Source organism: Dufourea novaeangliae, unplaced genomic scaffold (assembly GCF_001272555.1).
Source record: "Dufourea novaeangliae isolate 0120121106 unplaced genomic scaffold, ASM127255v1 scaffold322, whole genome shotgun sequence".
Taxonomy (NCBI): Eukaryota; Metazoa; Arthropoda; class Insecta; order Hymenoptera; family Halictidae; genus Dufourea; species Dufourea novaeangliae.
In genome coordinates, this window is record NW_015374190.1 from 23,197 (window position 1) to 50,828 (window position 27,632).

General features: G+C 39.0%; 2 protein-coding genes and 1 non-coding gene across 3 annotated transcripts; 1 reads left to right on the forward strand and 2 right to left on the reverse strand.

Moving 5' to 3' along the window:
* The first annotated feature begins 236 nt into the window (after window positions 1-236).
* LOC107192147 (venom protease-like) lies at window positions 237-4,943 on the forward strand. Its single transcript, XM_015581346.1, has 5 exons — window positions 237-315; window positions 1,444-1,644; window positions 3,411-3,634; window positions 3,704-3,999; window positions 4,493-4,943. The coding sequence occupies exons 1-5, from the start codon at window positions 237-239 to the stop codon at window positions 4,845-4,847; spliced, it is 1,155 nt and encodes a 384-aa protein (XP_015436832.1). The 3' UTR covers window positions 4,848-4,943.
* Window positions 4,944-8,484: 3,541 nt separating this feature from the next.
* LOC107192163 (mucin-22-like) lies at window positions 8,485-15,976 on the reverse strand. The gene is made up of 6 exons (XM_015581365.1): window positions 15,925-15,976; window positions 15,571-15,611; window positions 15,088-15,241; window positions 14,945-14,992; window positions 13,843-13,958; window positions 8,485-12,879 (listed from the first exon to the last, which is right to left on the reverse strand). The coding sequence occupies exons 1-6, from the start codon at window positions 15,974-15,976 to the stop codon at window positions 8,485-8,487; spliced, it is 4,806 nt and encodes a 1,601-aa protein (XP_015436851.1).
* A 953-nt stretch (window positions 15,977-16,929) lies between these two features.
* On the reverse strand, window positions 16,930-17,002 carry Trnaf-gaa. The gene has a single exon. It is a non-coding gene; the product is annotated as a tRNA-Phe (tRNA).
* Between the last annotated feature and the right edge of the window lie 10,630 nt (window positions 17,003-27,632).

Genomic DNA, 27,632 nt, shown 5'->3' on the forward strand with positions numbered 1-27,632 from the left:
TGACTAGTTCACGTTAGATCGATCGATCGATCCCCAGAATTAATCCTTCGGGACGATCGAAGCTTACGGGCGTGAATCTCGTCGCAACAGTCTTTCCCTTCTGCTCTGATTCACCGCATCGCTTCGTCGACGCGTGAACTATCCCGTTTAGTCTTGGGCTGCACGCCACGCGGATTACTTTATCGAGGTCCAGTGTCTTCTCCTCCTCCTCGGGTCGCCTGTTACCGGTCGTCGAGATGACCATCGACATTCTGCTGGTCATCCTCTCCCAATTGTTCATCTGTTCGCACCTCTCGACCGGCGAGGATCTATACGGTAAATACTCGTCTCGATCATCATCTACGTCGCGAAAGTATCAACCGCTGGGTCTCTTCCTCCTTTTGTTTTTCGACGACGTTGTTTTCCTGGCTGTACGAGCCGAATCACGATCGAGTGGAATTATTCCCTTTCCTTTCTTTCTTGTTTATTTTTCAAACTTCAGTCGCGGCAACTGCCAAGTACCGCGAATTCGGTATTCAACGAACGCAAGAAGAGACGAATCCTGATCTCTACGTGAACGCTCCCGTGACGCCACTATATCGTCGAGATTTCGTGATCCTTACGAGACGATGTTGCTCGGACGAATGGAAAATTTGAAACCGAGAGATTCTGGTGTTTTGGATGATTTTGAGTTTGGATCGACGGGAATTGGACTAGATCGGATGTTGCAATAGAAAGAGAATGAAAATTTATTAATTTTTTATGTTTAAGGGGAGAGTTTGGATGGTAGTGTTGTTGATCGATTGTTGTGAGTCATTCTGGTTTTAATCCCTGTGCTGTGGACTTTTAGAAGTTAGTAATATCATTTTGTGATATGTGGATAATTGAGAGAGCGAAGATTTATGGAAGATAGCTGGAATTTGTTTGTGTGTGACTCGTTCGAAGTTTAAGATAGAAGAAATTCTTTCAGGAACTGCGCAGGAGAGTTCTTGGCTTCTTCTTCGATCCCCGTAAATCTTTATAATCGAGACTGAACAATAACATTGTGTGATGACTAGACTGCGGATTTTATGCATTTACAGCCTACAGGGCTCTGAGAAATACAACAAAAGACAAAGCTTACGAATTTTCTATTTTATTCTGAATCCAAGAAGGTACTTAAGGGAAGAAACGAATTTTGTCTTGTTTTGAAAAATTACTTTAGAAAATGCGATTTTGCAAGAAGTCCTGTCAAGATCAGTATAGGAACGTTTATCGTCCCTATCACGAACAATTTCAGTCTCGATGTGCCTGATATGGGACTTCCATCAAAACTGTGTATCATAATATTATTTTGCAAATGATTATTGGAATGGAAATTTATGCGGGATTTTTTATACGATCGGTTGACAGTTCGCGGTAAAACTGGTTCTTGCAACGGTCGTTGCAGGAACGTTTTTGATCGTTTTTCTTTGTGTTCCGTAGAAGGTAGCCCATGCCTCATGGAAAACGGCAACGAAGGGGTCTGTAAGAAGCTACCAGAATGTCCGCCGAGGCTAAAGGAGGTGAAGAATCACACGAGAGACTGGGGTTCGACGGGCAGATGCGGATTCGATAATTTCGTGGAGATCGTTTGTTGCCCTCTGAACGTCAGTGAGAAGCTATCGAAGAGACCGGCCGAGTCTGGTACGTTTCTGTGCAACGAACATTGATTAAAAACGATCAAATATTTCACTTCTTTTTATAATGCTCATGGTAAGTGTTCAAGGAAATTTATATATTTAAAAATTAACTTATAAGAATGGAAAAGTTAAATTAACAATGAAACATACCGTAAATTAATTTTATTTTTAAACTAATGAAAAAAATGGCTGGAAAACTTAAATTTATATTCTTGTAAAATTTGAAACTGTACAAAGATCCTTGGTGGAATTGTTAATGAAGAAGTGAAGTTCATTTTATTAATCAAATTGAATACTATCGATAATGGGAGTCGTTAATTTTTTAGAATTTCATTACAATCAATTTATAGGTCTACCGAGCAAACCTTAAGGTGCTAAAAAAAAATATTAGCATACGTACTCGCAACTCAGAGTATATTGATGTGGCAAACTCAGCAGGTCTACATATAAACGGAAGCTATTTTCAATCTCAGAATCGTTTTCGGCTCTGTTAGAATTTCCTAAACCGGTGTATACAGTCGGTGGATAAAATACATTTGCATATTGAACTCGTGAATTTCGTTTTTTTTTTGACCTCAGAAACCATTTTCACACCTCGGCCGAACCTCTGTACGGATAATTGATACAGGTAGATTTCGAACCTCTGATATAGTCCTCGTTTCACAGTTTCTCAACACAGAAGTAACGAACAGGTAATGAGCATTGAACTCGTGGTTGACTGTTCGAGGAAGAGGTTCGTCATCGTGTTTTAGGGGAATTTCTGTTACGTCACCAAGGCGTGAAAAAAGGCGACAGGTGGAAACGGTTTTATGCAGATCAACGAGTTACGTAGAATCGACGTGTTCGTTACGCTTCAACTAGGGCTACCATCCGTCCTGATTTCCCCGGATTTGTCCTCTGTTTTAGGGCATCCGGAGGGATTTTTTGTAGTGATCCAGGTTTCTCGATAATTTAAGTATGCGTATTTAAAAAAATTATTTTATGTCACAAATAAATTCCTGCTTTGTACAACTATATTTTATCTTTATTACTTGATTGCGGTTACAGTCTGTAATTGAAAGTTGGGATATGATACCTAATAGAAGAAATATTTGCAAGTGTTCGGGTTGTTTGGAAATTGACCGGGATTTTAATGATCTCTGCCCCGGATTAATGATTTTACGGATGGCAGCCTTAACTCCAACTTAATCAGAAACGTAATAGACCGAGCCGAATGGAATATTTAGATGATAGATATGCTATAGTTGTAAAAGCGCATAAATCGTCCTCAATGAGGCTCGTTTTGCATGCTCCATTTAAAATTTAAATGTCTGACCTTCGTCGGCGGGATTTCAGGTTATGTACGTAAAAACGAGATACGCGTACGCCTATTAATAAATTCGGATTATTTTTAGTCCTGTCTCGTCGGAAGTTTCACGAACATGTCAACGGTTTGTTTACGTATTTCGTGCAAGCTTTAAATTCATCATTCGGTCGATTTTTAGGCGTACAGTTGTAAATGTTGGGTACTGGATCATGGATCTTTATGCGAACTTAGACGTTTTAGGCTGATTTGCAAAGACATGGAATGGATAAACATTTCCTGATAGTATTAAAAGTTTTCGAGTCTTTAACAATAAATTACAAAATTTCACTGTACCTTCGTTCAAGTTTTATCATTAAAACTCTAAATCTTAATTTAGTGACTCTAGACTCTTGATTTGCAGCGATGTATGGGCGTGTGTTTGTAATAAGATTAATTGAAATTGTTTATTGTTACACTACTTCCAGCTTGCGAGCAACAACGATCAGACGAGGAGGTGTCGTTCCACATATACAATGGAGTCGAGGCGCAATCGAAGGAGTTTCCATATGTGGTCGCTCTTGGATTCAACAACACCGAGGAGGATGGTCCTTCAATTGTATACAGCTGCGGAGGTAGCTTGATAAGCACAGAGCACGTGTTGACCGCGGCGCATTGTGTGAGAAATGCGAAAAATCTGGTGCCGATTGAAGTGAGTGTAAATAACAAGAATTGATTGGTTGTACCCTCACGAGCAATGTCGGTTATTGCTTTGTCACAGGTAAGAGTAGGTGATGAAGACTTAAGCAGCACCGGGGGTAGCGTGCAACGTATTCCAATCAGCGATATAATAATCCATCCGAAATATAGGATCCGCACGGTGTACAATGACGTGGCTATTCTGAAGTTGAAAAAAAAAGTAGAGCTGTCGAATACAGTTAAGCCTATCTGCCTTCAAACCAGATCCTTAAACACCATAAACATGACATCGAACACATCTTTGGTGGTCCTTGGATGGGGTGCAACGAGTTTGGACAGCGAGGGCTCTAATAGGCTGATGAGGACGCCCAGCCTCAGGTACGGTGAACATTTAGCTATACAGGGTGCCCCAAAATATTTGTAAGTCCTTGAAAGGAATGATTCCTGGCGTGATTTGAAGTAAGTTTTTCCTTGGCGAAAAAGTATTCTGAGGCTTTGTTAACGAGATATTAACGAAAAACAGTGGCCAATCATACCAGAAATCAATACAATCTACGATCTACTCGTAAATTAATTGCCATTAGAGAATCAAAGGGGGCAAGACGTTCAAGGGTCATTTCACGGCAAATCGATGACTTTTCTCCCTCGATGTCTAGGTTTTTGTTCAAAATAGAATATTATATAGTTCACGTGGAATTAGAGGGTGCTTAAGTCATCATTTTAATTTATCATTTTTGCCCATTTTCGTGGGAATGAATTATACTTATGAATTTATATCTCAGAAACTATTCGTCGTATTCGATTGATTCTTCTTTGGTTTTAATCGAGAAGGATCAGTTTTTCTAAATAAATTTTTTTTCTTTGTTTGCAGTATCGTGGGCATAAAGGAATGCAACAAGTCCTATAGCGGATTCTCTATATCCAGATTGACCAATGGCATCGACGATAACATGATCTGCGTGATCGATTCGGACAGTAACAGATTATCGGACAGCTGTCTCGGTGACAGCGGCGGTCCGTTAGTGATGTTGGCCGAAAGCGGTGACAGTGTCATCGGGATCACAGCCTTCGGGTCGAGTTGCGGCAGTACGATTCCGTCGATTTACATGGCGGTGCATCGATATCTGGATTGGATCGAGGAGCACGTGTGGCCGAGCGTGAACAACGAACCAAAACCGAGAGAATCGGACGTATTCAAATGGTCCTTTAATCTGACGATAACATAATCCGATCCGTAAGAGTGATAGTTTCACGTTCACGTGAGTGTGATTGAATTTGAAATTGCGCGCGAAATTGTTGGTAATTGTGTGTAATTGCTGGTATGGGGCTGTGAATGATTAAGATTTGAGCGAATTTAACGAATTCATTGGAAATTTTACGTAATAATCGTATTTCCATCTCGTGTAGTCAGAGTACAGGCTCCTCACGATTATCGTCCAGAAGTCGAGCCTGCGCCGGGATAATAATCTTATAGGGAGAAATGCTTCAGACCCTCGTAAATTCGTTTTTTGCCCGATGCCTGAGTCTTGGCAACAAAGTATACGCTTGACTGGTTCCACGACCCCCCCCCCCCCCACAATAATGGGGATAACGTCTGGACAATAATCGTGTAGAACAAACCAGACGATAATCGGGAGGAGTCTGTAGTACCTATCTCAAACCTCGGATATTTGGTTAGGCGGGAAATTTAAACGATCATTCGTCTTACATCTGAATTTCCCCATTTTTTTGTAATATCGTTCAACATTAAGAATTTGTGGATTTATTTCTGATACTATTATTATAATATCTGCAATTAATTAATCACGTTTTACCATGACAGACGCCCACGAAGTAAACGCGATTCATTTTTTTTTTTTCATAACCTTGAATTTTGTTAAGTTCGACCGCGCGCTCAACGGAAATCAAGTTACGAACGGTATGTAAACATTAACAAAACCCCCTTTTATTTATTCACATTCTGTACAAATGTATGTTACATAAAGTCGATGATGCCCACCGTACTTATGTAATGGACGGCGGTCTAATAGTAAGCATCGATACGAAATACATTATCAAGCGAAGCACAATGAAATGCGTTCCTACGATAAAAAGAAAATTAAGTAGAATAAATAAAACATCGTAAAGCCAATCGTCTTTGTATCTATATATGCATGTCCGACAACTCGAGCGTGTCCTTAGGATAAGAAATTTTCGAAAGTACAGTCGAAGAGAAAAGTGTTCGTACACCAGTGACGCTTATTACTAGACTGCAGATTTTTATGCAAAATGACATTTTATAAAGTAATTTATGAAGATAAGAACCATTGTAGGAGTTTTTTTCTTCCCTGAAGCATAATGTTGAGTTAAAAATAAAATAGAAATTTATATAGGCTGTATATAAATGCATAAAATTCGCAGTCTATCCAAGTCCTATTAAAATCCAGTATTGTCAATCGATGGGCCAAGTCATCGGTTGTATGAATACTTTTTTCTGCCACTGTATATGTATACATGACATGCTCTGTATAGCATTGCAAGGGCTTTATACCTCTTAAATTGTACTTTTAAAGATACCCAAACATAAAGGAACAACCAACACCAAGACTTATAGCAATCTCAAGTAATCTAAGTTGCTTTCTGACAGGTTTCTCGTGTTTTTTCTTTTTTTTTTCTTCGCCCAAAATTACGTGGGAACAGTCGCAGCCCACCAGACCGTTCACACACGGACGCGTCACGTTTCACCTTTCGACGCGGAGCCGGTTTAATTAATTCTACACATCGAAAATCATTATTTATTCAACGGAGGATGTACAACGATTATAATACAGGATATTTGTACGTAATGCAAGGTAATAATACTGTTACGATCAGGTGCGGTTGCGGGCATCAGACGACGTAAAATCTAACGGACGAATTCCAAGGAATTTCATTATTGACGCACTCCCTTCGAGAAGCTAGTAAATTTACAATTAATCACGTTGGTAGTCTTATTATATTAGTTAAGTACATGGCTTTATTTTGGAAAAAAGTATTGATTCGATCCATATATGAATTTTGGACCTCGTTTCGAAGTTATAAATTGTTTTCTCGTGAATTAGAAATCCTGAAGGCGAATGCGTTCCGCCATTTTGACTGGACGAAATGAAATTAATCGGGAGTCGTTCCACAGTCTGCTACCGCCACAACTCAATGAACCTAAATTCCAGAAGTCTGTGCGTGTAAATTGCAAAGATAACTGTTTTCGTTGAAACAGCTGCAGTGAGTAACCTAAGTATTCGAGGTTTTACTATATAAAAATTGTACGATACATTGCGGCTTATGGAAACATATAAAAATCAAAAGAAAGTGATTCAAAAAAAGTATTTATAGAATTCAAAATCTCTTCGTATGTACCAAAATTACGATAAACGTCTTGGTGTTATTTAAAGCCTTCGAATTTTCAAACATGTCAAACAGGTAATATTAAATGGAGTTTTACTAATATATGTATAATTAATTTTAGTAATCCACAATGCGCTTTATACAATCATTTTATGGTAAATGAATGTCCGTTGGTCACTTTGCTGTTTTTATATTTATGCTTCTCACCGTACGAGTAAAGCATTCCCAACACCCATTTGAACCTTCCAACATCGTGTCCTTAAATTTTGCTTGTAGATCATTTAAGATTTATACGAACTTAAAAAAAAACGGAGCGAAAATCCTTGAAAAAATGTGTATGTTACAGTAAATCTGGTTAATTCGAAATTACACGATATTTTTTATATATACTTATCAATGTGAACTTTTGTAAATTTAACTCTTCTTTAATTAATGCAAAAAATTCAGAAACCCAAGATTTATTACCCTTTCATTAGCACACGGGAAATTATTCATAATTACCGATAAATATGCGTAATTGCAAGGGGGATCACATTTACAGTAACATATGCATCATGTCAGGTATTATTTAAAACACGAAAAGAAAATTGATCCACGAAAGTCGTAAACGCATTATAGGAAACCAGATTTGGGAACAAGTTATTCGAAACACAAAATAAGAAATGATATTTCGAACAATGAATTATCTCCAATAAATTGGTAATTATCTTTCATATTACAGTAAAATGAATTATCTGTATATAGTTTCAAATCTTAAGCAATCGTCAATAAGCTTGGAAAAAACTTACACTAAAAATCAACTGAATCGTAAAACAAAATATTATTATTAAAAAATAATTTTTATAAATTAACCCACGATTGTCAAATAAATTACTTTCAATCAATTCGACGTCAATCATAAAACAATAAATTCATTACCATTCTTATCAAATTGTCAATCATCAATTACACTGTTCAATATGTAAAAAATTTTCTAATTTTCAAGCGTTTGTTATACATATTTATGACCTGAATACGAATCTGCAAACTATTTTTTCCAGAACCTAGTTTTTGAAAAAATTAATTTTTGAAACTGTTATTCGATTGTTCTGGACACGAAATCATTATGTGGACTCTCCAGAACAAACCGATGCAAACTGTTATTATATTCTAAACATCTAAATAAATATGTTTAAATAACGATCAAAGTGAAAAAGACACTCACAATGCACGAACTTATGCTAGAAAAGAAAAACGGTTTGCAGATTCGTACTCCTTTATAAAGATCTACAAAAAATCTACAAAATCGAAAAAATAGTTAAATCATATTGGACAGTGTTATCAAAATAATCGATCATTCGAAAAACCAATTGCGTTCGAATAAAGTCCCGATCAGCCCGAAAGATCACGTTAAAAAAACGGTCCCCTATTAGAAAGACATATCTCAGGAAGGGATATTCACTTCCAAAGCCCATCGATACGAAACATTCCCCGGACCCACGACCTCAAACCCCTGCAATCTCACCCCCATTTCGTGGCTATCGTGTACAACGATCTGAGTAGTTCCAGCGCCCTGTTGTCAGACGCGGTACTCTGATCATCCTGCAGCGAATTGACAGCTTCAGACGTTACCGCCTTCTCCGATCGTCTGACAAGGTTCGCCGAGTTCTCGGTGGTCGTTCGAAATCGTCTACTTTTTCTGCTCCTGTACGTAGTGACAGGTGGTTCAGTGACCATTGGGCTGGTGGAACGACTCGCAGGTCTCGTGGTAGCTTTAGAAGACACGCTCAACTGATTGATCCCAGCAACAACGTTCCTGGACTCCTCAGAGGCGAACTCGTTCACAGGCAACCTGAGCAGAGCGTTCAACAGCTCCTCCTTCTCCCTCTGCATCGTTTTATTCACAGGATCATTACAGTGACGTACCAGCAACAGAACCAATTGCCGTACGGTCTCGTTCTTGTCCGCCTGTTTCATCACCCTCATCAGAGTACTCGTGCTCGAGGCATTTAGCTTACCGAACAGGTTCTCCGCGATCTCGTTCTCAGTGTTGTTCACACCATTAGTGCTAGTCGTTGTGTACGGCAGCAACGAGGACACCAGGGTCTCTTGAGGCAGAGAATTGGTGGACGTGATGGAGGAGGTTATCGTGGTGGTGATACTGGATTTGGTAGTGATCAGAGGTTTTGGTGTCACGGTGTTCTCGACCGTGAACGATGTTGGGAGCAGGGAGAATGTTGTAGGAGTGTCCTTGTTCCTTGATAGTCTTTGGGGCGGGGATGCTAGCTCTGACTCGTTGCTGAACGTCTCTTCTGTACTGTCCGATGAATCGTCCTTTATGGGTGGTGTGTTTTCGTACTCTAAACTCTCGTGGCTTCCTGTGACGCTGTCCGTGGACACCGTTGTGTCCGACTCCAGGCCGTGGTTGATACGCTGAGGGTCCACGAAGACGGAGGTCTCCCAGAGATGCGTCACGGCTGGGGATGAGGTCCAGTGGTCGTTGCTCAATGGTTTGGTCTCCTCTTTTTGATCCACGGAATCGAATGTGACAGTGGACTCGGTGTGAGTACAGGGTGTAGTCGCTTGGATAGTCGTAGGGGTTGTCAGCTCTGTCGTCGATCTAGGTGTCGTTGGTCTCTCCGTCGTCTCGATGTTGTTGTAAATATTCCTGAACTTCATGTAGCTGGTTCGCGACGTTGGAAAAGGACCACCAGACTTCGATTCCGTCAACGATTTTTGAAAGTGGCTCCTTTGGGAATTTTCCGTGGATGTTTCGTAGCTAGTTGGGAAACTGGATGTCGTCGCTCGAACGTTCTGAACGGATATCGGCGTGCTGGGGTAGCTTTCCGGGTTCAGAGCAACTTTTTCGTACTCTTCACGGATCGTATCTGCATAAGTTTCGTAAAACGGAGGGGTTAGTTGTTGTTCCGGCTTCTTGCTAGTGGGTCTTCTATTCCCATAATGGGTGACCATGTGCGTCAAGACAGATGGCGTTGAGGGCGTCGGTGAAACCACGAAATTATCGCTTATCGGCGTTGTGACGACCGATTTCTCCTCCCTATAAGATTCAGTGTCGATTGTAACGCTGTTATTCTGGAAACCACCGACTCGATTCTGGTTACCAGGTACATTTGTCGGTGCATAGTTATCCGTCACCTGTGGCCCACCATTGTCCCTGTTTATTTCGTTATTCTGATTATAATAAACACTGGTGTCGCTCATGTACGGTGTACTACCCTGTTCAACGGGGAAACTAGTCTCCGTTGACGGTACAGAAGTCCCGTAATAGGTGTTGGTCACTGGATTCGCCACGAAATTGGTGCTGGGCTCGTAAGTCTCCTGACTGAACGATCCAGGTGTTGTGTAGTAGGTACTCGGCAGGGTGCTAAGGGTGTCGTAAACAGTCTCCTGGCTCGTGGTAGGTGGTTCGAATGTAGTCGGATAGGTAGTAGTTAATTTTTGCCTGACGTCGTTACCCTCGTCCGAGAAATCGAGTACTTCGTCTTTCTCTCGGATCGATGATGTGTAATCTTGCTCGACGCTCGAATACTCAGTAGTAGTCCTCCATTGATCAGCATCTAACGTTGTTCTAGGTGGTTCAGTGGGTCTGATCTCGGTGAGTACTCTCCTGAAAGTGTCTGGGTCTAGAAGATACGCCGATAACGCGTGCGTGAAGACCTGGGCGAGTTCACGAAGTTGGCTGCTGTTCGACCTTCTCAGATTGTCCAGGGATCCTCCACTCTGCTGCAGCTCGAGATCTTCATTGTAATCCTCGTTGTAGCTAACGTTGTCCAAACGATCCTCGGTGGTCACGTTATTGTTCTCAACCGAATCGTTCAGTTTGAACAGTTCAGCATAGGAATCGATAGTGTGTTGCGTTAGGAGACTGTCGGGTACCTGAACGGTTCCGTTGCTCTTCTTCGAAACGATCTTCCCCAGGTCTTCCTCGGACTCGGCGCTGATCGAGGTCTCAGTAGTCTCGTTCGAGTCGAAATTCTCGGTGGCTGTGGAGAAGTAGAGGGCCAGTGAGTGAAGAGTAGATGGCGCTGGGGGCCCAGACATATTCACGGCTTTGTCGTCTGGTTTTAACGATTCGGTCAGACTCGGAACATTGTTCTCGAGGCTCTTCAGAGAGTGTAGCATACTCAGCGCGTGTTCCCTTTCTGAGAAACGGCTTGGTTTCAGTTTGCTCAATGTGGTAGGGGAGGGATACTTCAGTTTCGGTATCAAGGTCTTCGCTGACGCGTAGGTGGGCACTGTGGGTGTGTAGGGGATTGGTTTCGGCGTGGATGTGCCAGTGGTAGCATAGTTCCTCGTGAACGGTACGTACGGACCCAACGTGGACATCACTTTTCCTTGTTTGTACGTGAAGCTTCTATCGTACGGGCTCAGATCTTTCTCAGTCACGGTATTCTGTTGATAACCTGGAGTCGTTCTGAACGGTTTGTCGGTGGTCGAGCTGATGAAGTTTAGTCGATACCCTGGCGACGCTGTGGATGGGTTCTTGCCGAATGGTCTGTTGTATTGATTGTCGTACGTGTTGCGTGTTATCGGCCCGTTCGTGTTCCGTCCGAAATCGCTACCGCGAATCGAAGAAGCTTGAGAAGGTGAAAAATTGTTCGCGGTGAATTTCTGACGGTCAGAGTTCGGTGTTACAGTGTTCTGACGGTAGCTATCCGTGGCCGTATAGGACCGAATCGTTGGAGTGACATCTGTCACCCCGTTCGTCGCACCCGACACTCCCATCGTGTCCTTATTATTAACATTATGGTAATAATTCGAATCAGGGTAAGCATTTCGCGATTCCGTGTTCTTGTAATTTGCTCCGAAATCGTAGGTACTGTCAGCGAATACCAGAGATTCTGTGGTCGGTGGAACATCGGGACTCATAGCAATACTTTCCGTGGTTGCCTCGTCGTTACACGGGGGCAACACAGTGGTGGTGAAATACGGTGTGGTCGTCTCGTAGTAAGGGGTCGACGTAGAATCCGTGAACGAAAAATCTGTCCTCTGGGTGGATAGATCGTCCCTCTCGGTCGTGGCTGTCGTTGATTCGTAATCGGCGCTCCTCGTGCTGGTATCACGGTTGATGTACAATTGATAGTAATACTGATGTGAATTTCCATTGTTCTCGCTGAAACGATGTCCTCGGCTACCAACGAACGCAGCGCTCTCCGCGAGCTGTTGGGACTCTTTTATGGGACTCGTATTGCTAGCCCTGAATGTGGTGGACTCGGTGTACGACGGAGTGACTCTCTGCGAAACCGTGGAAGCGGAATTATTCCTGGTGTGATTCTTGAACTTCGATCGTTTCAATGCACCTTTCTCTTGATTGCTCGAGGTTCTGCTGGTCACGTGATAATTTTGCGCCTTTTTCGGGGTGCTATAGTAATCCTGACCAGTCGTTGGATGCCTATTAACGTTCCCCTCGTCGGTATTTCTGGTGAACTGATTGAAAGTGGACTTGGTACTGGCGGTCTGACCGTTTTGAAAGCCGTTGTTACCGAAGAACTGATTATCATCCTTTTGAATGGTCTCTTGGCTGAAATTGTTACCGTCGTCGAAGAACCTGGAGGCTTTTATTCGGTCCTGGACTGGTTCCTCCAACGGCGGTTGCTCGTACGTCTTTATTCGACCGTTTTGCTTCCCGTCGTAACTGAGATTCTGAACGTCGAAGTAGTCGTGCTGTCCTCCATTGGCCTCGATCGACTGTTGGTACTCGAATTTCGATTTCCTCGACTCTGCTCGTTTTCGTTCCTCCTCCAGTAGCTGTTCGCTACTCTGCTCGTACAGCTCCGCGGACTTGCTGCAGTCCACCTTGAACCACCAATCGCATATCAGCTGCGATTGCTGGAAGATGGTGCCGTTGGGGCAGAGAAACGATATCTTGCGGCCGTTGTCGCATATATGGAACACCTGGAAGCAATTTTATTCACGTATTTATTTATTATCAGGCTTAAGCTCGTTAGAACACAGTAATATCATAAATAATGACCTTTGAGTTTTACTTTGTTGTAGTTAATGTTTACGCATGCAGATGTTAAATTTTCTGTACTATTATTATTAATTTCTATGTTAATGGAATTAAATTCTGTAATGAGGTTTTCCAAAAATTCAACACTTTGTGACTGCATTTTCACGATTTTATGCATCTATAGCCTATAGAGCTCTATATGAAGTACAACAAAATACAAAACTTTCATCAGACCCAACGAGTTTTCTACCTCCTTCCGAACCCAATAAGATACTTAAGAAAAAAATGGAATTTCCATATTTGATCTGGTCTTCCTACTTTAGAAAATCTAATTTTGCATAAAAATCCCCCGTCTAGGTATTATTAATATAGATTTCATAATTACATTAGTAGTTCATGGATATGTTTCCTATATTTTATATCAGAATTTAATAGGATAAAGACAACGTTCTCATCTCAATTCTGTCAAATAATATTTTGTAAGTTTCATTCTACTGAGAACAGTGGCTAAATTTACGCGAACGAAATTTTCTTTACGTTCTTCAGTTTCATAAACATAAATAACCGACGATGAAGGATTCAGAGGTAATTGTTTCATTTAATACACTGGAATCTGATAATTTTGTAAATATACAAGATAATTGCGTAATAGATTGTAGTCTTTTTATAATCATGTATGACTACGAGAACAATAATGTTACGTTCGTTAGCTTTATCATGTTTTACTCTGTTTCATTGAAATTAGGTAGGAAATAAGGCTTCAAAGGAGAATAGCCTGTTTAACGCGGAAAAGTCTCGATTGTACGCGGGCGCGCGAACAAATCGCGATTGCGCAACGTTGAATCTCTCGCATTTGATTAAGGTAATTACGTTGAGAAAGATATATTAAGCTGTTCGTTACTTACTTGACAATTTGTCTCCAGATCCGCGTAGTAACCACCTTTCAGACCGCGGCAGCTGAACGAAGTGGCGGGAATCGTCGTGAGAGCTGGAAAGTCGACGCCAGGCTGTCCTGTCACGCCTATCAAATAAAACAAGAATAAATTCTCGCAGATAAATCCTCTAAAGCGTGATTCGTTTTAAACATTTTTAACAATGTTGAACAAATAAGCGTCGATAAGTGTAATTCACGTGCAAACCCAATTTACGTGCGAGTACTTGAAATCAAAGATAGCGGAATTCCTTCCGTATTGATTACGGGAATAATTAGAATACCAGAATTAGATTCGAACCTGTAGAATATAAAATGAATAAAATTAAAAACCTGATTACAGGTTATGAAGCTGTTTGGTATACAGAGTTTTGTTTAAATTTACATCTAAAAGGGAGAACCGAAGGTCAATGACGACTTAACCAAGTGTTTTTAGTGGTTACAAAATTAAAGGTGCATCGCATTTGTTAAATTTTAGAAATCTTCTTTTAGGAGAATCGTAGCTTTCCTTAGATCGTTTCATGTGTTTTTACTACTGTCTCAATGAAATCAAATCATAGGCAAAATTCAAAACATCTAAAACCGTTATAGTAACAAAAATGAATACGTTCAACAATTCATACAAAGCATTACAGTAATCAGACTTTAAATATTTACAATACAAAAACAGCCATACTTTCTTCATTAAATACTCCGTTTACTAAAAAAAATGAAACAATAATGATTGTATTAAACTATACAAAAGCTTCATCGTGCTTTTCACATTCAAACACACCGATAGATATAAATCGAAATGTCTGACTGTGACAAGTAAGAATTGTAATAATTTTCTTTTGAGACTTCTCAGGGACAAGGCACTGAGCTACGATTTTCTGTTCGTTTCCTTTTCTTTTCCGGTCGGGATGGGTATCAATTTCATTCACCGATCGGATGGATCGGTTGTCACGTCCGATCAGTTTCAAAAGAAGAAGCTAACTACTAGATGCATGCGCTTTATTCTAAAGGGGGGGAGATAGGAAGCTGGAAAGAGAAAGTCTGGCCCGATGCAGTGCTTGGTACAGTATTAATAATAATACCCGCTCCTTTGAGCCATTCCTTGAGAAGATCCGCGTTGCCGAAGAAGACTGGGAAAGAAAAGGCGAAAGAAAATACTTTAGAGGCGGAACGGAGAGGGTCCGATAGTTTTTGTTACGTTGTTAGTAAGAGAAGCAACGGAAACCTTGGTAAATTTGGTACTCGCCATTCTTCTCCGGCGCTAGTCTTTTCACGATTTTTTTCAACGACTCTCCGTTCTCCGCTGACGTATCGACGCTTAATAGATCCAGCTCCGTCAGAAGCTTCGGCAAGCTCGCCCTTCTGTTGCTATTTTCTGGCTGTAAATTCATGAAGCAATACTAATTCAGTGACGTGCGGCAACCTTTAAACTGTTAACCGGCGAAGACGAGTTCACACGTCATTTAGAAATGGACGTGACGAATTAACTCGTTGTTTCAAAATGAACAAGACTAGTGAATTTATTCTTTTTTATTTGTGAGCATCCAGCCAGGGTACACGTGTGTATTTTGTACATGTTGCCAAAAGTGTAATTTGTACATGTTGCCCCATTTATTTATAGTTCATTATGTTTCAGCTAAATCTCTAATCGTTTGTATAAATGTTCATAGTAGAAATGTAAATGAGTAGGCATATACTGTATAGTCACCTCTGTTTTGCAGTAACTGGGCATGAAACTAACCAGGGAACCTGAAACATCGAATGACATATGAGCATTGAATATTAGGATATTGTTATCTTGATATATTTCCATAGAATGTATAACAACTTGTTTATCTATGAATAAATTCTGTAGCCGACGAAATGGTTACCGAACTCGCGAAGAAATATGAAGAAATTTCGCGAGTGAATTTTATTTATGATTCTTAAAGGATTTAGTTGTGCTCCAAAAGACGAAGATAATGGATAACCGACTTCTGATTCGAAATGTTACGTACGAATCACGATTGAATGTTATACTTCCTTAAAATAAGGATAGACGCATGATGTTTAAGATACTTACACAAAAATATGAATATCTCAAAGTAAGCCATTGCTGATAGGTTCTTGTGCATGTTTCTATAATAAACAAAAAAGTATAAAAAATTAATTTGCAGGTCGAAAGAGATTGTATGATTATTGTAACCGTTCAAATCAATTTAATAGTACCATTGTTTTTATTGTTAAAATACATAGGTACGTTCGGATTTAATATCCCGCTGACAATTTTAATTTATCGTTACGTTTCGTACAATGAAAATGTGAAAATACGTTCGGGATCCATTTATAAATATATGAAAAATATTTTCCAAACGACAAAAAAAAAACTGCCGAAACCCGGACTCGAACCAGGGACAGTTAGAATCTTCAGGCTAACGCTTTCAGGCTAACGCTCTCCCAACTGAGCTACTTCGGTACCTATAAGTCATTTGCCCTTCAGATACATCACGCCCATAATTTACTTTTTCATGTATAGTAAATTTTAAGAGAGTATTTTAGGATAGACGTAGATGTGTAAACTGTTCTAGTGTAGACGAAGAAGACGTGTAGTAAGATAGAATATATGTAAATACTATCAAAACATTTTTTGGATCGGTACTTTTTGTGTAACAAAATGTTGCGTTTATGCAATTTTAGGCAATTTTTTATTGATGAACGTAAATAAAATAACTTATATATTATTTTGCCGAAATATAGAGAAATGCATTATAATAGTAGAAACTATATTATAGAAACCACACTATAATACATGAAAGGTATACCAACAAATTTCCATGATTTAAGAAAAATGGATTTATCACAGTGCCATAAATACATAAAATTCTTCAAATTTCTAAACGTCATAAATTCTAAGTGGAAGAAGAAATAGTGACGAAAAAAATATTAAGCAAATCATTGAAATCCTCTTCCACAACTGCAACATGAATAATAAAATTTAATAATGTAAATTCATTGAAAAAACATTGCAAATGAAATGTTGTGTTTACGCAACGTTGGATTCTAATAGTTTGAAGGGAAAAAAAAGAAATGCCGAAACCCGGGATCGAACCAGGGACATTTAGATCTTCAGTCTAACGCTCTCCCAACTGAGCTATTTCGGCTTCGAAGGAAACTTTTTTCCAGTATGTATATCTACTTGCAATTTACTTATCCACATATAGTAACTGTTAATAAGAAATTATAAAATGTATATTAATAAATAATATATAATCATTTTTTTTTATCAATTTCTATTTGCGCACAGTGATACACATAAATATACACATAAATACACATAAATATATTTATGCTATACTATATGTATACTTGTATTCTTCGTTAATTATAAATATTATTATTATTTTATAATTTCTTAAACGTCATAATTTTATATTTTACAATTTTACATTTTCATTGAACATTTCACAAAGATGGGAACTCAATTGAAACTTATTTTTTGCATCACAAAATTAAATTGTTAATTTTTTTTTCAACGATATTAATTATAAAATCATTCTTCAGAATTTCCTGTTGAATTTTTACAGGATTGATCATGGTTGTGAAATGGACTGTGCCAAGATTGATAGGAAGCAAGCAACAGTATGCATTTACACCGCAGTCAATGCCTATCGTAAGTAGAAAGAGTCTGTCAGTAAAAAGACATATCGATTTGTATTTCAAAGCACGCGTGTCTGTCGGCTTGTAAAACTGTATTTTCTCGAAAACAAACCCTAATTTTCATGAACATTTTATTGTAATTTTTAATAAAATAATATAAGATAGTGACAAAAAGTAAGAATAATATACTACATTAAAAATAACGAGTACAGACAACACTAAATAAAATACAGGTCGTTTTCTTTTCAATGTCCACTTTTTAGAAAATCAAGTTTAACCTAGATCAATCTACAGATTGATCACTTGTTTTTATTACTCGTACTGTTCACGTCAAAGCATTATAATATCTTTGTAAATTAATCTGTAGCAGTTCCAGCGTTAAACATGCTTGCGCAACAACGTAAAATGCAAAACTCTGAACCTTTGCACAACTATCCGAGCAAAGTCAACGTTCTTGGTGCTGACATGATGGCAAACAGAGGAACAAAAGAAATCCTTTAGTAACAGATATTAATATTTCATTTACTCACGATCCTGAAACCTGCGCGACTACATCAGCTTCTACAATAAAACATCCGAGAGACATGATTCCAACACAAAGGGGTTAAATATCTCGAAACAAGAAAACAACTCTTTTACTATTCTAACAAAATGGCTCATATAATGTAGAAAGAAAGCATATTACATTAGGTTGTTGTTTTTATTAAAACTGGGATCAATAAACTCGTAACAAGTTGGCAAAAATGTGTCGATTCTAATAGATCTTACTTCGATTAAAAATCTTCATTTTAACCCCTTAAACGTTATAGTTCATCATTGAATTTGCTGCCTACAGTGGCGCGAATTTTTCACTGCTGGCGTATATGCACGTCATAGCCGTTACTTGAAAAGAATTTTGCCAATCACATTAAATGCATTAACGCAAAATTGGTCCTTAATGGGTTAATTATAGTATTTATTATGGAAATTTGTAAATTAATTTAACACCTATAGCTTACATATATTATCTTCCAGCGGTAGGGAAATATATTTCCTTAAGTCGATTTTAATTCAGGCCCAATTTAATTCAAGGAATAATAAGGCAAAAGCTCAAAGTATTTTTCGGAAAACCCACAAAGCCGATATATCGGTTCTAAGGTACTAAAAGTATTAAGCAATACAGGCCAAAAATCGGGCGTCAACGTGTTAAGAGGGTAAGTGGAGTAACAATCAGTAAAACTTTGTATGTAATCCAAAACCGACATTTCTTATGGGACAGTTCACTGGTAAAGTGTTAAAGGAGAAAGTTCAGCGAATAAATGGAGGCATTATTAAACATAATTCGATTCCATGTGCATCCACGATTTCTCAGAACCTTTATGCTCGTGTCCAAACGGTACCCGTCGAATTCTAGGAACAGTTAACAAGGGTAACCGACGGTAGAAAACACCCGGCGCAATCCGCGATAATGCGCTCGCTGTATCTGTCCCGCGGTACCCTATGATTACACCACGAAATCGATTATCCTAATCAAATTCCTGACCGTGGCGAACGTGGCTCTCTATTACCGTCTCCTCTACCGTCATTCTCCGTACATTACATCGTCCGAGGTAGTACAAGCCATCTAACGTGACCATCTCAATGACCCGTAAATCATTGGCTGTATGCAAAAATATTTTATACAAACGTTGCATGGCAACAATATGTTTCTTTTTACTGTATTACATTTTTATTAAGATATAATGGTCATCTTCAGTTTTTTAAATGAAATACCCGATATTTCGTCCTGAACTTTGTATTTTTTTATTTATTTCTTTATTTGCGGGTTAAAATGTAAACATGTTTATATAAAATATAAATCGGACGAATATTAGAATTAAATGAAATATATAACTGGAGAATACACAAAAAAAAATAGTAATTACAAAGAGAAAAGTAAATTGTTAATTACAAGACACTAGGAACTTGGTTTTTGAGACTGGATAGAGCCAATAAAAAAATCAAGATCTTCACCAAAAGTATTTGCTATTTCACAAATGCGATAAATAGGAGACAGAAAAGTTCGAGTTGTATCTTTCGAACATATAAAGCCTCCAGGTCTCAACAGCCTTGTAGGTACATACAAGCTGATTAGACCAACAAGCTGGCGACATGTTCCCCTTGATACCATGCAACTTAAAATATTTTTTCATACAGCCATTAATTAACGAACAGGTAATCAAAATGGTCTTGCTGGTGAACCACCCTGTATACATATATACCCACTGTGAAACAGAGAGACGTCAGCGTCACGAAACCGTGTGTATTATATCTGCGCCCTCCCACAGTGTCCGTGGCTCAGTGACATTCAATCGGACACCCGCCGGCTCGTTGTCGGAAGAACAAAATAGGCATCCCGTTGTCGGTCTGGTGGGGAATGTGAGGCAACTCAGTGTACACGGAGGTGTATATATATATGTGTGTATAACGATTTACCGGACTTTCAAAATGATTACGGTAGTCATTAGCTTCGCCAGTTGGCATTTGATGCGACGCGCAATTTATGGTTAATCCTTTCGGGGCGAACCGCGATGAGTAGTATTATAATGACGTACTTTCACTTGTACCGGCTACGGTAGAACGTCACTCGATATGATTCGACGATCGTTGTCGTTGATCTCGAATATTTACTTTCAAGGATTGCACCCCCTCTTCCCCACCCCCTCACTAGCCAGAGTAGAGAAGATTGATTCCTAACTATTAACAATCGTTGAGGGTCTGTGATCACGATGAACCGACAAAAATGCCACGGGAATTTTTGCGCTGACTTACGGGGTTACGTACCTTTGAACTCTTAAATAAGAGGGCAAATTGAACAATTTTTTGTGTACGCACAATTATTGTTTATTAAAAATTCAATATACGATATAAGGATAGAGCTGTTTGGGTGTTAAAAACGTAGCGAATTTGAAATTTTATTATGAAAAAATAGATCTTAAGTATGAAGTTACTATGAATAGATTGTGGATGATTAGGGAAATTTCTTTTATGGAAGCAGTAATTACACAGAAATTTAGATTTTTTATCAAAGATTTTGAATGGTTTATATACGATAAACATTGTATTCAATCTACATCAGTGTTTCCGTTTTGTTGCGTTTAACGAACTTTTATGAACCATAAATGTAAAGAATCCGTAGTTTAACAATAAATGAAGAAGAAGTAACTAATAGAATGTGGACGTTTAAATTGTTATTATCATAAACTACTTCACGAGAGGCAAAAAGTTTGTTAATCCCGTACGAAACTTTCGGTTCACTATGTTTTACACAGTTGCATGCATCATAAATGTATAAAATCCGCAATCTAACGATTAATCTGTTAATCAGTTTAGAAAGCATTCATTTCCTTACTTATCTGATGTTGCTTGCATTTAACTGCATTATACACATTTGTACGAACCGCTTTTTATTATCTTCGCGTTCCCTGTCCATCGTTGAAACGGGGTTCCACTGTAATACGAAATGTCACTTATTTTCCCGATCGACCGTAACGATGCGGCATTTCCATGGGCATCGGTAGGAGGGCAGGGGGAAGCACTCGCCCTCCTCCTAGAAGAAAAAAGTGGCCATTGCCCTACTCTGAATGGTAAGAAATTGGATTTTATTCCTCTCCCTGCCAGAAGAGAAAAATAATATTATGATATTTACCTTAAGATAAATCCCCTCCCCCCCCTCCCTCCACCGACTGATAACCTGGCTACGCTATGGGATCGCATTTCGGATTTCCAGTAATCGGAGGGCCCGAAGACACCGCTTGGGGACGTGCGCGGGAGAAGAGGGGCCGGGAGGGGAGGGGGGAAGTGCTTGCCGCACCGGGCCCTGGCGGATAGCGATGTTGAAACAATAGCCGGCAGATAGCGAAACAAAACTTGGCGTCTTAACGAGCGCGTATACTCGCATACAGTATACCGCCTTCCTCTTTTGTAATGCTAATTCAAAGGAGGTAATTATTTCAGGAGTAACCGGTAACCTTCTGGTTTCTCGAACGCGACACCCCGGGTCTCTTCGTCGTCGTCGTCGTCGGCGTCCTTAGAAAACCGAAGGATAGAACGCGAAAGTCGGCCTCAACGCAAAATTCTCGGCCGACCGACCCGGGATGATAGCCGAGAAAATTTAACGAACGTGGACGGGTGGTGGTGGAGAGGCGGGGAAGGACGGAAAGAAACGCTCCAGAAGCCGCCGGTTACGACAGCCTAATTATACGCGGATGGTATTCGTCTTCTCTTCAGCGATGGGACCAAGCACGTTGCGAGAAGCATTGAGACCCGATGGATTCGCTGCTGACTTTTATGCGGAGTCACGATCTATGGACTAATTTCGAAGAACGGGAAGTGAAACGTTACTATTATTATTGCAACTTTTGTATGTAATAAAGACTAAGAAGAGAACTATGGTATATGGTACATTCCAATTGTCTTGAAATCTTGCAAGTTTGTAGGCGACCCCAATAGAAGTATCAGGTTATTTTTTTGCTACTGCTTTTGGTTCTTCAAAATGAAAATACGCCTCAACACGTTGACTGCTACAGTGAAAAAGGCCGTACGTAGTCAGACACATATAGGGGCGCTTTTATAGGGGTGGGTTGGAACCTAATCTTTGAATTTTCGAAATTCGAATCCGAAACTTTGTAATATTTTGAATGTCTTGAAATTTTCGAAACTGGTCTTGACAACAATTTTTTAATAAATCTTTATTGACCGTAGTTATACGAAACACGAACAAAAACATAAGAATATACTGACTTATCCTTTTTTAACACTAACACTCGATAGTTTAGCAGTCCCTACTTTTTACTACCACTAAATAATATTATAATACGTGAATTGAGAAATAAAATATGAAAATGCAAAGTTTCGAATTCCAAAAATTCGAAATAATCGGAACATTCCAGTTTCCGAAGTTAACTTGTAAGACGACTTTGAGTACAAAAAATGGATTGAGGATATACACTGTTCAAAATAGTTAAGAGATATATGGGTCCTGAGAGGGGGTCCTGTTACGTCAATCAAGCGAAAGAAAGGAGTCAAATGCTGTAGGTTTGTTTAATTAACATATTTTCCATGAGATACTAACACCTAGTTCAATTCGTATGAAAAAATTTCTGGAAATTATTCAACTAACGAATAGACTAAAAACAATCAAATTCTATCGGCTAAAAACAACCGATTTGAATCGTCTAGCAAGCGCAACGGTTGTGACTTCGACTCGTTAGAAGTCCAATAAATCGAAACCGCGTCGCGGGAGGATAACAATTCAATGAGCAAATGAATCGACTCAGCTGATATTATCGTGGCCGTGTTGCGTGTTGGGAGAAACAGATTACTTTTCCCAATGAGACTGAATCGGGAAAGTAGAAACGACAAGATCGGTTGGAAAGATGAAACCCGCCGGTTAAATAGCAGCTCTCGTTCGTGGTATTCTGTTCACGACGGCGACGGAGTAACCCAGTCATTTTTACGAATGAAACAGCCATGGATTTCTTTCATTTTATATTGTAGCTTCAATCCGCCACCGCTACGTAGGATTTGCCCTATGATCATTATTCTCGGCTACAAAAATTACATTAGCCTAACAGTCCCGGCCACGACTGAGGGTAGACTGCAGTCGATTATCTTATCAAGATGGTGAAATCATTTAATGACTGTGTTGCAGCGAACTTGCACGAGCGTTTACCGACTAATATTTAGAGGTAACTTTTCGATTGCTTGTATAATGATTAGATTAGGACATAAAACGGTTGTGATACTCCGTCGAATATTGTTATTTGCATTTTGAAACGTTCAGGGACTTCATTACGCTTTGGTCACGTTTCTGAACAAAACTTTTATCCAGGTGCGAGTGGAATGAACAATAGTGTATAGGGCGGAGAAGGGAATAATTTTTACCTGGATAAAGAATAGAAAGTGACAAAATCTTGTTTTCTGTTATTTAAGATGTATTATGGATTTTTTAAATAGAGGATGGTTTAAATAATTATTGAGAGGAACTGACGTTGCCAGTACATGTTAAACACCATCTTTAATCAGCTATCCAGTCCAGTTATTTTAACAATTATCTACTCAATCTTTATACGTTCACATAAAATTGATGTCTTATTCTGTAATTTAAATTCTATATTTAATTTATAAAATGATGAAAAGAAATTTTTTTAACTTCTGTTCGCTATTCGAAAAATATCATACCCTAAAAATTTTGTCTACATTTGAAAGTCAACGATATATTATTTGTAATCATTTATGGCTCCGATTATACTATTAATATTATATATAACTACATTTGTAATCATTCATAAGAAATACAATAGAAATTTTATTCGAGTTCAGAGGAACAAGCAACATCTTTCCTTTCTATCGTTCGTTCAGCTCCATCGAGGCGAGCTAAGACGAAGTTAATTACGTGAATCAACCATGACATTTTTCCAACCATTTTGCTGGTACATATTTGAAACAAGAAATTTCCCTCGTCGTTTAAAAGCACGGAAGGTAAATGTGACCATTAACTTTACCCCGTTTCCCATTACTTTTTACTTTCCGACGCAGTAACTTCCACTACATTAGCTACATTGACCGTCAGTTTGTAGAGTTCATTGTCCGTAAAACGATTTACAGCTTTTAACGTTGAGATAATATTAATTAATATGCGAGTGTTTAGATCGCCACGTTTAAGCCGATTGTAATTTAAGAATGAAATCAATTACAAACATTTTCCAATTTCAAATACGGAGTTTAGTCACAAATACTACTGAAAGAATACTAACTACAGAATTAGTAGTAAAAGAAATTCTCAAGTTTGCCGATAACTATTTAATAATAATACCGAATAAGATAAAACATATTGAATGCCTTAATCAAAAAAATCTATTTCTATCCAATTCCTACATCTTTAAATTGATAAGAAATTCAAAATATAATAACAAAGAATATGCGTCATCGAATAAACGTTTATTGTAGATTGTTTTCGACGGAAACAGACATAAGAAAAAGAAATGGAAGTCATTTATTACTCAACTCAACATTTTTCTTCGTATTCTAAGAATGTTTATTCCGCCATTCTATTTTCATATTACGGGATCCACGTTATTACGAACTTTGTCGAAGAAGCGCCGTGTTTTTTGAACTTTTTCCCATGTGTGAGTGCCATCTTACGTAAAGCATTGTATTCATTATGAGAGAGTTCTTGTAGCTTGGTCGTCGTTCCTTTCGTGACTGAGTTTCGGTGCCATAATCCTTTCATACTGAATTATTTGGGTACATGTTTTTTTTTCGTCCCTATCTAGATGGAACGTGTCACTTCCGGCGATGTGGGACTTTATGCATGTCAGCAGAAGAAATCTATAATGGATACCGCAAATGGGACTACACAGTAGTATCCTTTATTCGTGTCCTATTTACTAATATCTTAGGACAAACAGTAATTTTACTAATTTTTCATAAATATAAAAAATATTTCACCATCATCTCTTATGATATAAAATTCAGTAATTTAAATACACACGTAAGATAAAATAAAGTGAAAATGGTGCGATTTAAGACTGGGTGTGGTGTAACGCTGTTTCTAAATCTAACCGCAACGTTATTAAACCATCCGAGACTTTATTAAATCACAGTACCATCAGTCACACTGATTAACCAACGTTCACATTTCGAACGAAATAAATTTCTCTCTAATTCCGTTTTCTGTAAAACTGTCCACAAAAGAAAAATACAATGTAGTATAAAAATACAATAAAGTGTATACCTCAATCATCCATCCTCTGTTCCCAATAGTGCCATATATTGTACAATATTTCCTTACTTCTTTCTTATCCCAAACAAAAGTAATCCACAAACAAAAATTTATTTCTCAAAAGAAACAAAGTAACCTCCCAAAGAATTCCATCTACGAAACTCCACGAGCCCGAAAAAATCGCCTGTGAAAGTGTAAATTTTCCCAAAGGTCCGTTTCCACTGGTTACCGAGTGTGAAACTTCCACGAGAGAAAGAAAAAAAAAATTTCCAATTTCGTCCTGAGAATATTTTCGGTAACAGGAAACGCTCTGTCGTCGCATGGATCGTTATGGAGCGGTCGTCTTATGAAACATCCGGTTCACAAATATGCGCCTGAACACGTACATACGTACGTACATGCACGGGGCTTTCGTTGCCACAGTCACGGCGACGGGGACGAAGAAGACAAGCCGAACGGCGAAGAAGAAGCGGAAGTGGCGGGGGGGGCGGGGAGTGTCCGTGTTGACCCTAGAATCCGCCCGCGTTCGCGATCTCGCCGGCACAGGCAGAAGAAAGGTCATTTGGGGCCACTCACCGACGCCTTTACCGGGCGAGCGAAGATCGTCGAAGATATCCTCAGAACGAATCTGATTACCGTCTCTCCCCCACGGCAGAAGATCTTAGAAAGCGGCGAACCGACACCGGGCGAACCGATATTGAGTCATGCAGAGAGAGACGACGGAGTCTTGAATACCCCGGACAAACTTGACGCTACGGCACCGACCAATAAAACGCTCCTTAACGTCGCCGATCGCGTCCCAATACATATGTATTAGCTTGGTACCGTGTGGAACGAGGGTTTCTATCGATTGGTATACTTGATTTAATAACACTTGGCATGTATGGACAAATATAATGAAGCTATATTTGTTTTGATATTGACGCATTATCTACCGACTGCTATGTAATAGGTTTGGTAGATTCAACGATCAACAGTTAAGGAACTATTACAGTAAAGAGAATATCCAGTTTGAACGTGGCTTTAAATGCAATTGACTAATAATGATTCATTGTTTTTATACTTCAAATTGCACTGGTCTTTCTGTACAGCAGTCTAAAGAGATTCCGCCTTCATAGTTACCAGGGGAGTGACGAACCGGAAATGAGCAGTACTTTCATCCGAAATAAAAACTTCGATTAATGTGTTTAAAAGCTATTCTAATCTTAGAAAGCGGTGAACCAAGAACTGCAAGTGATAGTAAGTCATGTAGACAGATGAGTCGTGAATCTTCCGGCATCGAAGCGTGATTGCAAACAATAAAACGCTCCTCGACGTCGCAGATTTGTTCCTTAAATGCAACGTTTCCAACCGAAGAATCGTGTCGGCGGTCGTCGCCCGGCAATATCTGCCCGAGCGAATACTTCTGGCGTGTAATTTTGGGGGACGAAAATTGTCGTTCCCGCTGAAGGAATGTTGAAACAGTAACGCTGTGATTACCGTTCACAATCAAAGAAAAAGGCGGTTCCCCGCAACGCCTCTCATTTTCGCTGATAATAAATAGCTAGAAACGGTCCGCGATTTGGTAGTGCGCGGATATTTGTCGCGACGCAATCCGCAGAAACTTAAACGACCGCTTTCGCAAAGGATGCTAATGGAAACGGATTTATTAACGCTTGGGCAACTGATCAGCTAAATTCAATCCCACCTTTGAATCCTTCGAAAAAAATATATTACTGGTGTTAGAGAAATTTTAATAAAATAACGTAACTTCAAGTTGTTCTCAAATTTCATTTTAAAAATACTTTCACGGACCGTATACAGGATGTCTCAGGTCAGGCAGTACAGCCAACCAGGAAGCGATTTTATAAGAAAAAATAAGTCGAAGCAAGAAAAACAAAATTTTTTGTGTGATGCTTCATTCTCGAGATAATTGAATTTGAAAATTTGTTGGATACGCGGTCAGTAGAATAGGACTTTGCGAATGAGTCTGTTCATTGCAGGCCGTTTCTACTTACTTCCAGCACAAATACGCATGATTTAAATGAATTTTCAAACACAATTTGAACCGAAATGAAAAAATAAGTCGAAAAAAAAGAATAAAATTTTTTGGGTAATGCTTCGTTTTAAAGATAACCGAATTTGAACATTTGTTGGATACATATTGGGGCAGTAGAATAGGACGTGGCTAACGCGTCTGTTCATTGCGAACCGTTTCTACTTATTTCCAGCAGAAATACGCATGATTTAGATGAATTTTCAAACCCAGTTATCTCTAAAACAAAACGTTAAATTAAAAAAATTTATTCTTCTTTTTCGACTTATTTATCCTTATAGAATCACATACTGCCCGTCAACAAATACTCCATCATGTTTTATTAATAAAGATGCCCTTTCCTTCCACAAAAGTG